Source organism: Xenopus laevis, chromosome 5S (genome assembly GCF_017654675.1).
Source record: "Xenopus laevis strain J_2021 chromosome 5S, Xenopus_laevis_v10.1, whole genome shotgun sequence".
Lineage (NCBI taxonomy): Eukaryota > Metazoa > Chordata > Amphibia > Anura > Pipidae > Xenopus > Xenopus laevis.
Window position 1 is genome coordinate 43,549,294 of NC_054380.1, and position 12,484 is coordinate 43,561,777.

Sequence of the window (12,484 nt, forward strand, 5' to 3'; positions counted from 1 at the left end):
AGTGTGCCTTTTCCAAGGATGACTTTTTTCTATTACTCTATTGCAGACTCAATTTAAGTGATTTTAAATATATAATTGGGTGAATATGTTATAGTGTGGCCGAAATAACAGTGGCTAGCCAAATATGCAGTAGCACTTCACGAATAGCTTAGATACCTTCCATACCCAAAACTCGACACTGATCAAGAACACAAAATATTTGCTGGTGGCTTAATATGATTTTGGTATTTTGAGCCATGACAAAAATCCAACAATCAATATTTAGAAAGATTATCATTAGTCCGTGTCTGACAGCAAGAGGATCAGGATGGTATTAATCTGGTTGGCTTGTCAGGTGTATTTTTTAGGTTTCATCTAAAAACAGGCTGTAACATGAATTATTTATATAAATTACTTGTAGACCCATGGCACATGGGTATTTTTGATTGCCACCATCTTGTTCACTTCTGTTTCAGTTGAATAGCAAACATGCATACAGGTGTACAATATGCAGCTTAGAAATGCAGTTTATGCAGTCATCATTTTTGCCATAATTTACTTTCAAATGTAAATAGTTTCACTTTTCCTGTGATAAGTGGAATTTCAGCCAAAAAATTAAAGAATTAACAAGAATCTGTGTTTCAGAAACAGTAAAATGTGATTGTGTTCAGACACGTTAATTATAATGTAACTAGTATAAAATTATATGTATATAATTCATTTCAATTAACTCAGTTATTTTCCATTAAATGGGATGTCCATATAATTCATTTCAATTAACTCAGTTATTTTCCATTAAATGGGATGTCCATTCTAATAATGAAAGAAATGTCTTGTAACTTCTTCCTCTGCATGTGTGCTGCATGTTTAAATCTATGTATGTACATTATATGCATATTTATACATTTTACATGTTATATGTTAATATCCTTTAAATTATATCCTTATAGTACACAAAAGCCATGAACATCTAAATTATATCCTTATAAACTGCTTTTAGTGATGTCATCAGTTATAAACAGAACTTAGTAATTTTGTCACATGACTCACTAAAACTTGGAAAATATGAGGATATTAGAAGTAACCTCGGAGGTGTATGACCTGTTTAAAAGCACTCTGCCTTTGGCCTTGTTTTTATATGGTCATGGAACTCCTCAGTGACTTATAATATCCTTATATTTTCCAATAGGGGATACTATATAATTGTCTGCATCTGTGTACAATAGTTCATACTAAACAGGTGCCTGAGCATGCATATATTTTGTGTGATCTGAAAATATTTTAGATGCACATGAGACTGTAGATCTGTATATCTATCTACCCCTGTTAATACAGCCTTTTAGTCATTGTGGTATTGTAATTACTAAGTTTATGCATCCTTTGCATCAATATATAGTGAATAAAGTACCCCCTCTTGTAAAATATAGGGATGCACCGAATCCACTATTTTGGATTCGGCTGAACCCCCGAATACTTTGCAAAAGATTCGGCTGAATCCCGAACCGAATCCGAACCCTAATTTGCATATGCAAATTAGTGGTGGGAAGGGGAAACATTTTTTACTTCCTTGTTTTGTGACACAAAATCACACGATTTCCCTCCCCACCACTAATTTGCATATGCAAATTCAGATTTGGTTCGGCCAGGCAGAAGGATTCATCCGAATCCGAATCCTGCTGAAAAAGGCCGATCCCGAACCGAATCCTGGATTCGGTGCATCCCTAGTAAAATATAAGGATATTATAAGTCACCGAGGAGTTTCATGACCATATAAAAACACGAGGCCGAAGGCAACTGGGGTTACTTTATTTATTATAATACACAAGTTTTAGAGAGTCATGTGACAGAAATGACATCAGAACTCACCGTTTATATGGATATAATTTACAAGATATTCATGGCTTTTGTGTATTATAGTTATATAACTGAAATCATAAAACATTATTTGTAGTGCACTTTTGTTTTTAATGCAGCATGCATAATTTTATTACAGGTGACTCTGATTTAAAAAACTTTTGCATGGCCCCAGTATTTGAGGAAGCCAGTTAATGTGATAAAAACCATAATAATATTCAGAAAATCTACAACAAATGTATTTTTAAGTGCTGGCATCATAAGCAACGCTGTGCTTAGGGAGTTATGTGAGCATTATCACATCTTCTTACAAAGCACTTACTATCATTTTATTGCCCTAATTGTTGAAGATAAACACTTGAAACTATGACACTGAAAGTGACTGAAATTAATCATTCATTTATGCTTACAGTTGATATTATTGTTAGGTCAAATGTCAAGAAGCTGCCTAAAAGAATACTACATTATAAAATAGGTGGTTCCAGAATACCAGTGTTTTTCATTAAAGCGATCCAGTCATCAGAAAACATGTTTTTTTCAAAACACATCAGTTAATAGTGCTACTCCAGCAGAATTCTGCACTGAAATCCATTTCTCAAAAGAGCAAACAGATTTTTGTGTGTGTGTGTACTGATGGGCACTAATGCTTGTGTATTAATCTGTGCAAGGCTTAAAATGAATTTCAAAATTTTTTTGAAAAGTTGTTCTCTTGTTCTCTTCTTTCTGGCAGTGACCTGATTCAGTGCTCATGCCCGATAAATCCCAGGGCACTCGTGCATAGAGACTGCCAAACAGTGCAGTTTTTGTGATTTCAGCTCTAATCCACCAGCAAATGATCTAATGCTGTTAAACATATTCTGTTTAGCTTTTTTCCTTTGCGCTACTGCCAGCTTTTTTCCCATTTATTTTGTCGCTTTACCCATTCCATTAAGGACTGAGATGAACATTTTACATCTGTTTGCAAATCTGTCTAGCACTATGGTGGTGTCATTTACACAGTGGCAACGGCAATATAAGCCAAAACGACTTGCTGCTTTATTTTTTTTTCTCTTTAAATTGTTTTTAGAGTGTTTCCTCAGCAGATAACACAACAAGAGAGTAATGTTAGGGCAAACATCCTTTTTTTCTTTTCCATTTTTGTAACCATTGTGTAACTTTAGCCGTTTGTGCTGAAAACCGATAACAGCAAAGAAATGCATGGGTAGTGTTTTTTTGTTGCCATAAAGGAATCTGCCTACTTTTGTATGCAGCATGTTCAATGGCCAATGCCTTTTATTTTTTAGAACTCTCGTGTCGACTTATTTTGCTGTGAAAGATCTATCATTCTAAGCAGTGTCGGACAGGGACACAGGGTCCCACCCAAAAACCTTAGACCAATGGCCCACTCTTCGTACTATTATTCTCCCTCTCCTCACTCTATTCTCTTAGTTTCTTTTCTTTACATACTATATTCCATCTATTTAGCCTCTTTGTTCTCATAGAAATAGGAAATGACCATGAAATAGGCCAAACCTTGGCCCACCGGCAGTTTTCTTGGTATCACGGTGGGCCAGTCCAACACTGGTTCCACGGGTCAGATTTAGCAATATGTAAATTTAGAACTCACCACAGAAAAACTCACTCATATTCTATTAATTTCTATGGGGCTTTTAAAACCATATTTATCAAATGGATTCTAAAAATCTCATAGGAATGAATAGAATGTGAGTGAGTTTTTCTGTGGGGATTTCTAAATTCATACTTTGATAAATCTGCCCCTAAATGTCAAATATTTCATATCTCCAAAACAATTTCTTTCAATGTTTGAGTAAATGCCACAGTGAGATGTTAAAATAAATGGAACATCCCCTGCTTTGCTTGCTTCTCATGGAAGGGTTTAGGGCACAGATCCCCAACCTTTTATTTGTGAGCCACATTCAAATTTGAAGCAAGTTATAAAGCAACATAAATATGCTAAAAGTTCCTGGGGGGTGCCAGATATGGGCTATGACTGCCTATTGGTACAGTACAGTAGGCTCTGTTTAGTAGTACATCTGTTTTATGCATCCAAAGCTTGCCTCCATGCAAGGAATTCAAAAATAAGCTGCTGCTTTGGGGTAAATGGGAGCATCAACCAATGGATGGGTGAGCAACATGTTGCTTGCGAGCCACTTGTTGGGGATCACTGGTTTAAGGTAATAGAGCACAAACAAAAACCTCTGGAAAATTATTTAATTGTTGCTGCTGAAATGCCGTTAGTCCCCAAACTTTCATAATATCTCAGACTGGTTGAGAGGTCCCTTGCTTTATTGCTGTTCTCTGGAATGTGTATCTGTCTAATATATGATAATACAGAATTCTCTACTCTAGGATATAATAAGATGTCTCATTCTGACAGAGTGTATCTCAGAAGTGAAGATTAACTAAAAGCCTACTACACACAAAATTGCACTAGATTTTTCCAGAATGTTTTAATATGTTGCCATTGCTGCTGCACATCAGTGGATATGTGACAAATCCTAAAGTAACTGATCTATGGGGTAACATTTCTATTCTTGTATCATAAACTTGCCATTATGAGGTTTCTCCTCCAGGATTACAATGTACAGCGCAGTATCATATCTGCATTCTCATATCTGCGATGCTAGAATAACTTTGACAGCTAGGGAATAAAGAAACATAAACCTAATCTTTCTCCAAGATAATTTTTTAGTCAATACAAATGAAAACTATAAATATACAGCCACTTTCTTATGGAACAATTAAAATTGGTCACCTTAAATTCAGAGTTAATATACAAAAACCACAAATATTCATCACCCAGTATTTAGATGCAGCCACAAGAGGTCAAATAAGAGCAGGCTATTGCAAGGTATTGTTACTGAAAGTTAATTGATCGGTTCATCCAAGTATTTTATTACTCAGTATTCACTCTTTCATTTCAATTATTTAATTTAAAATACAATAATCAAATTATAGTTAAAAAAAATTGCTTTCTAGTGTCTGGTACTTGGGTTGGACAGCCTTGTCATTCAATGTGCAACCCTCATATTGGATCGTATTCTTTAGGTCATTGATATTCATTGTCCAGTTGTTGATGCTAAAACTATAGATAGACCATAGCTAAATAATGCTAAACTGTGGCCTGAGGAGCAGATGCTAATTAGATTTCTATTGGTTTGTTAATCATTGTTAAAATAGCCATATAGTCTGCTCCAGTCTGACAATTCCCTGCAGTAAATTTATGATTGTTTCCGTTTCCTTGGTTAACTGCATTACTTTACTTACAGTATAACTTGCTGGATTTTTAAGCAGCCATCATATATCTGATTGTACTTCAAAACAAGGAATAAGCTGGTGCCCTGCTGACTGAATTATTCTCCAGAGTAGCATTTGTTACAGGGTATTTTAGTTAAGGGAGTTGGATGCTCACTGTGGCTGTTAAGACTCTAAATGGTTGTGCAAATGGTGTATATCTTTGTAAGCCTGCTTCATAATGTCTATACTGCTTATTTTCAATATGAAACCATTTTCAATTAAAAATTAGCAATTGTGCTGCCCTTTATGGCCACATTCATTTGCATACTGTGCCACCCAGATTGGAAATGAATTGTGGACAGACCTGATCTAAGCAGTTTAGCTTTCAATTTCATGTTATATTTGTTCTGCTTTTTTTTAGGTCCTTTCCTAATACAGGCAATCCCCGGATTACGTACGAGATAGGGTCTGTAGGTTTGTTCTTAAGTTGAATTTGTATGCAAGTTGAAACATATATCATTTACTTATTATTAAATGCAATTTAGACAGATATCTACCTTAACATAGTATTTATTTTTATCTTTATGTGCTCTGCAGTAGACAACACACACCATAGGGGACTGGGACAGGTGGTTTATTAAAGCTAAATGCTAATAAAAGTCAAGCAAACCACAGTACATTACTACAGCAGCCCCCTTATATTGGTGTGAGTTGTATGTAAGGCGGGTGTATGTAACTCAAGGACTCCCTGTAATCTTCCAGTTTGGAAATCAAACACTTGGGTCAGTGACCCTGTAATCCCAATACACAGCACCTAGGCTTAGAGTTGCCTAATGTGGCCTTATTTGATGTAACTATCTCAGGTTACCAATGCTTGAACTTAATAAACAAAGTAAGAAGGAAAAATGAGCTGATATACATTAATAGTGATGTCAGTTGAAGGCTGGTGTTAATGCCCACTTCACCAATCATTATAGTGTTGGGAAGAATCTGAATGATTGGTGTATGGCTCAGGATAAGCATTCTTTTTACCTAGAATTTCCTCTGTGATTAGCAATTATTCCTTGAGAAATGCTGCCTACAGTTTTCTTGGGAAAGTGTCTTTGGTGACAATGCAAGGCTGTGTTTGATGCTAGTCTAATATATGAGTTAAGACTGAGTAAATTGGCAAGTTACACCATTTTTGTTTCATCTGCCTTTATTAAATTCATAGCAGTGATCGGAATGGAATTTTTAATGTACAATGTGGCTTATGCTGGAGGACTAAGCTGCCTGGCTTATACTTGGCGCTTGAGTTCCTAGGCACACACTGCTGTAAGCAATCTAAGCTCCTCTTGAAGTATCTCATTGTCATGAGCGCTCCGCGGCGCTCCTGGTCCCCGTGACGACAAATCCAAGATGGTGGCGCCCATGGAAGCTGCGTGGGTTTTGGCGCCAAATTCAAAATTAAAGGACTTGCTGAATCGTGTTCCTATGTATTCTAAATTCCTGAATTCCTGTTTCCTGGCTTCCTGACCCTTGGCTTGACCCTGATTCTGATTCTTGCTGCCTGCTTATTAAACACTTGCCTGGATATTTACTACTATTACCCCTGATCCCTTTTTGTACCGTAAACTAACCCCTAAGCTTCCTCCTTGGTCCAGGCTACTACCGCTGGGAGCCGATAGGCCCCCTGACACTCATCTACTCAAATGATTTTTTTTGATACAGTTTGTATAGAGTTGATAATTTGAAACTATAAATGGTATTTGTTTTAGTGAAGAAGTTGTGCAATGTTTGTATTTGTGGCACAAATTAATGCTTGGCAATCAATAATTTTGTTGTCCAGCAATTTAAACTTATGGTGATGTCCTTCAGTAAGTACAGCTGTGGCAAAAGGTTGCTTGCTCTCTGCACACTGCACTACAGACAGGACTCCAAGAAGCATGTAATGTGTAAAGTAATTGAAATCTGCTCTCATGAAATAATTGCAGGCTATAGGCAAGATATATATTTGCATATTACTGTTAAATTATATTGTAATTGTGTTTTAGGGCTTGTACAATTGAGTCCCCACACACACATACACATTTTATTGTTAACTGATTTTTTTCCCCCTGAATGAGCAAAAATGTCTGACAGAGGGGTGGAAAAGCTTCCAGGTCAAGAAAAACTCTTGGCAATTTCACACATCAGCTAGTCAAATTAACACAGATGTGAAGTTCAGCCCACGGCAAACTCGTAAGCATTTTTGCAGCCCATGGCTCTAGCGTCTGTGATGTGTTTTCAGTTACTGCTTGCTGGGAAATAGGGAGCTTTGCCTGTTTCATTTTTGGCGAGTCATCTTTTATGTATCCTGCACTGTCAGGTTACTTGGCTGGGAATCTGTTTCTCCATGGCAAATCTCCTTCTAGGAAATCCCTCTTTTCCCTGTGTGAATAATAATAATAATAATCACATTTAAAGCTTTCCTGAGGTCAGTCTGTGCTGTAGAACTGAAGAATGCCTGCTGCCTGCCCATGTTGCCTTTCCTCCCCCCCAATATATTTTTTTCACACTGTGGCTTCATGTGACCTTTCTTGCTTTTATGAATGAATTACATGAGATTTGTGAGAGGAAATCCCTACAAGGCAGCAGTCAGTCCAACATGTGTCTCAAGAGGATTAAGAAGGCAAGAAACTGCAAAAGCCACAGGGGAAACATACAAATATACATAGTTTTACCCAACAAGAATGGAATAAATATTAGACTTGTATAGAGGCTGTCTATATACAAATATTACAACAAAGCAAGCTTACAGAAGTCACCATCTGTAGATTAGGCTATTTATATAGGTATAAGATCTATTATCTAGAATGCTCAGGACCTGGGGGTTTTCTGGATAAGATATATTTCTGTCAGTTAGGCTCTTCAAACCTTGGGGCAAATTCACTAAAGAGCGAAGCGGCTAACGCTAACGCAAATTCGCCAACGTGACATCATTTTGTCATTTTTTAAGGGTGATAGGCTGAAAAAGATTGTAAATTTTTTTGGGGTACCCTCTTTCCCCCCTACATTTCCTAACATATGGCACCTAAACTATACAGTAGCCACATGTGTAGGGCAATATAACACCTCTATTTTATTTTATGAAGCTTTCCCAGGCTTGTGTAGTGTAATGTATTTGCTGCTACATATACGTCCATTGTACTTTAACTTGGCACCGTATGCAAATTAGGCATCGATAGCGTAACTTCGCTTTCCTCAACGAATTAACGCTAGCACAACTTTGCTACCATTCGCCTCTCTGAGCGCAACTTCGAATTTTAGTGAATTAGCGGCGCCCTGGCGAAACTTCGTCTGGCGAATTGTGGCGAAGCCTGCGCTAGCGCAACTCCGCAGGTTAGTGAATTTGCCCCCTTAAGTCTACTAAAGACCATTTAACATTAAATAAACCCAATATAATTGTTTTGCCACCAACATGGATTCATGCAGCTTAGTTACCATCAAGTTCAAAGTACTATTATTACAGACAAAAAGGTTTTGAAAAAAATTATTTGCTTAAAATGGGCTCTATGGGAGATAGCCTTCGCATAATTCAGGGCCTTCTGAATAACGAGTTTCCAGATAATGCATCCCATACCTGTTTAGACACAGAGAATTGCACATTTTATAAATATATATATTAAAAAAAATAGTTTTTGTTTCTAATTTTCAATTTCATTATCGTGATTTTTTAACTTTGTCATTGTTGCCGATTATAAGGTCAAGTCCAAATGTCTCTTACAGTGTTTCTTAAACTAGCTACATTATATAATTCACATATTTGCATCCTTGCAGCATCTCAGGTTAGTTTAGGTTCAATGTGAAAGGCCAATTGTTTTCACTGTACACTTGAGCTTTCCACCACTTTTATTTATTCTCATTTCTTTGTAACAGTATTCTTAATACAAAAAAATTTGAGTATTTCTCTTTTACTATGTTTTTCAGAGCAATCTTGAGTGTGTGCCACCTGAATTGTATTATTTTTATGTTTAGATATAACACTGGCATTTTTTTTTTTGATGCTATTCTATTGAATGCAATACTGTTTCCTTTTAAAGTACTGTACATCCTTTGATATTTGATATGAGTGGGATGTGATGGTAAATGAAAGATGATTTCTGCAAAATAAATTCTGGACAAATGTCAGCATTTTTACCGTATTGTAGGAAATACGGTATACAGGCATCAGGGATGGGCACGTAAAACTTCTTAGTTGATTATTGTTAAGATATGCCAATGCAGTCAATTATCCAAAAGGATTTAAGTAGCAATTCAATCAAAATCATATTCTCTGTTAATCAAATCAGATGTTGGGTCATTTCACAAGAAACACATGGGCAGAATTCTTGCAGATTGATTAAAATTATCCATTGTTATGTGGTTATGGTTGGCACCCAGCCGTTATAAATCAGGTAGGACCAAGGGCCGGTATTACAAATTTACTGGCAAGTATGTAATAACATGGGCAGGTCTGCATCAATTTAAAAACTAATCTTTTTCAATTTGCAGGACTTATCTGGCTCCATTGACGACTTGCCAACTGGGACAGAAGCAACGCTAAGCTCCGCAGTCAGCGCTTCTGGTTCTACAAGCAGCCAGGGGGAGCAGAGCAATCCTGCACAGTCACCCTTCTCACCCCATGCCTCACCACATCTCCCAAGCCTCCAGGGTGGGGGGCCATCACCATCCCCTGTGGGTTCACCTGTTGGGAGCAACCAATCACGATCTGGTCCAATATCCCCTGCTAGTATACCTGGTAAGTGCCCAACATTGTGAAATGAACGTATATTTGTTTATTAGATTAAGTCTTCAAGCACAGAAGTAGTTAGATTGGACTCTATATGTCAATGGGATGCGTATGAGCTGTTTTCATATGCTTAATTTGGTTTTTTAAAAAACATTCATTCGAAATAAGAACCTGTTTGTACAATCAGTTTTTTCTTTATATAATCATCATTAGTCACCATACTTGACCACTGAAGTTTGTTACATTTGTGTAATGCAGTGCGCTATATAAATGAATGAATAAGGTTGTCTTACATTTTACATGAAAAGGTCAATTGTAAATAAAAGGAATACAATACATAAATTACAAGAGGAGCTATTGAACTGTTTCCATATGACTTTCCATCTGTTTGGGGGCCGATTATAGTAAAATGATGGCATCGATTGGTGCCATATAAATCCCATGGAGTTCCACATCTGACCTGTGGGCCTTCAAATGGACATCTGTTGTATAAGAGAATTCCATTCCAAAGTAATTATTGTTTGTTTAATGCCGTGGTGGTATGAGCTCCCTGTGTTATATTATTTAATTATTTTTAGTAAGTGGGCAATACATCCGCTTTGTTTGTTGTGTTCTTATGTGTTTAAATTTCTTTTAGGGGCAGATTTATCAAAACGTGAATTTAGAACTCGCCACAATAAAACTCACTTTCTATTCATTCCTATGGAATTTTTAAAAGTATATTTATCAAATGATGAACTCCATTGATAAATACTATTATAAAAATCCCATAGGAATGAATAGAACATGGGTGAGTTTTTTCTGTGGTGAGCTCTGAATTCACACTTTGATAGTCTGCCCCCTAATTTCACATATTGATAAATCTGCCCCTTAATGATGCATATACAGTTGTGTTCAGAATAATAGCAGTGAATAAAACCCTCAAAATCCTTACAAGAGCTTTTATTTCCATACATGCAAATACATTGGGAACACTACACATACTATTCCAAATCAAAACATGAAAAAATTTTTTCGGATTTTGTTATTCCTTTACAGAAAGTGAAGAAAAGGGAATATTAGGCTGTTCCAAAAAATAGCAGGGTCTGCATTCTTCTTTATAAACTCAAACTTTCACTATATAAACTGAAAAATGTTTCAGGATTTTGCTTTTCTTTGAATCACTGAACTAATATTTAGTTGTATAACCACTGTTTCTGCTGCACATCAACCAACTTCTGGCACCTGTAACATTCCACAATTTTTGTGCATGTCTTGGTTTTGCCTCAGAAACAGCACATTTAATGTCACCTTAAAAGTTTTCAGGATTAAGGTCCAAGGCTGGCCACTCCATAGCATCAATCTTGTTGGTCAGGAATCTTGTTGAAACACCCATTATTTCCTCTTCGGCATAAGGCAACATGACCTCTTCAAGTATTTTGATTAATTGAAACTGATCCATGATCCCTGGTATGTGATAAATAGGCCCAAAACCATAGTATGAGAAACATCCCCATATCATGATGCTTGTGCCACCATGCTTCACTGTCTTCACAATGTACTGTGGTTTGAATTCAGTGTTTGGGGGTTGTCTGCCAAATTGTCTGCGGCCCCTAGACCCAAAAAGAACAAACTTGCTTTCAATAGTCCATGAAATGTTATTTAATTTCTCTTTAGGCCAGTCAATGTAGATCCCACAGTGAAGAGACGGGTAATGAGAAATTAGCGGAGCTCACCCTTGCTGTAGCGTGTCGGCTGCAGCTCCCGCGATAGTCCGGCAACTCCAAGCCGGAATCTGCAAACAGTCTCTGTGTATCGCCGATCAGCACTTGCCCAATCTCCCCTCAGGAATCATCTGATGAAGTACCAATAGGAAGGGCATGAAACGCGTTAGTTTGTACCACTTACCCACTTCCTGATATCACTTACTGAGCCAAAATAAAAGCCGCTTTTCAAAAGAAATTGTGTAGTGATTCCTGAGGGGAGATTGGGCCAGCTCTGATCAGCGATACACAGAGACTGAGGCCAGTCAATGTGTTCACACATAACTTTAGACCTTCTTTGATCTTCCTGTAGCTGATCATTGGGATTCTTCTATCCATTCGAATGGTAGTTTTCCATTTTCTTCCATGTCTTTCAGGTTTTGGTTGCCATTTTTAGGGATGGGCGTTTCGCCAAAAATTCGCCACCAGCCCATTAAAGTCTATGGGCGGCAAAAAAAAATTTTTGTCGCACGACTCCATACAGGTCTATGGGCGTAATTTCCGCTGAGAAACAAGGCAAAAAAAATTGCCCATCCCTAATTATTTTAGCTGAGCAGCCTATCATTTTCTGCACTAGTTTTTATCTTTTTCCCCTCTCCTCTTAATCAAATACGCTGTTCTTCTGAATCAATGTCTGGAATGACCCATTTTACGATTTTCAGAGAGAAATGCACTATAACCAACATGCACAAAATTTGTTGCCTTCCTTCCTTAAATAAGGGCAGTAATTGACACCTGTTTTTTCACAGAATGAATGACCTCACTAATTGAACTTCACCCTGCTATTATTTTGAACAAGCCTCATTTAATGATTCAATTACACAGAATCAGCAGCATGCATGTCATGACTGTTTAGTCTGTTGAGTTTCTATTACTCAACTACACCTACTAGTAAATTAGTTGCCATGTAGAAATATAATTT

The 12,484-nt window shown here is 37.0% G+C and overlaps 1 protein-coding gene across 7 annotated transcripts in view; it reads left to right on the forward strand.

The window, feature by feature from the left end:
- arid1b.S (AT-rich interaction domain 1B S homeolog) overlaps nt 1-12,484 on the forward strand; it is a 237,567-nt gene that overhangs the window by 151,059 nt on the left and 74,024 nt on the right. For all 7 annotated transcript variants that reach the window (XM_041564452.1, XM_041564455.1, XM_041564453.1 and 4 more), the window contains one exon: nt 9,583-9,829. In XM_041564452.1, the coding sequence (XP_041420386.1) occupies nt 9,583-9,829 (247 nt within the window). The remainder of the gene's footprint in view (nt 1-9,582; nt 9,830-12,484) is intronic.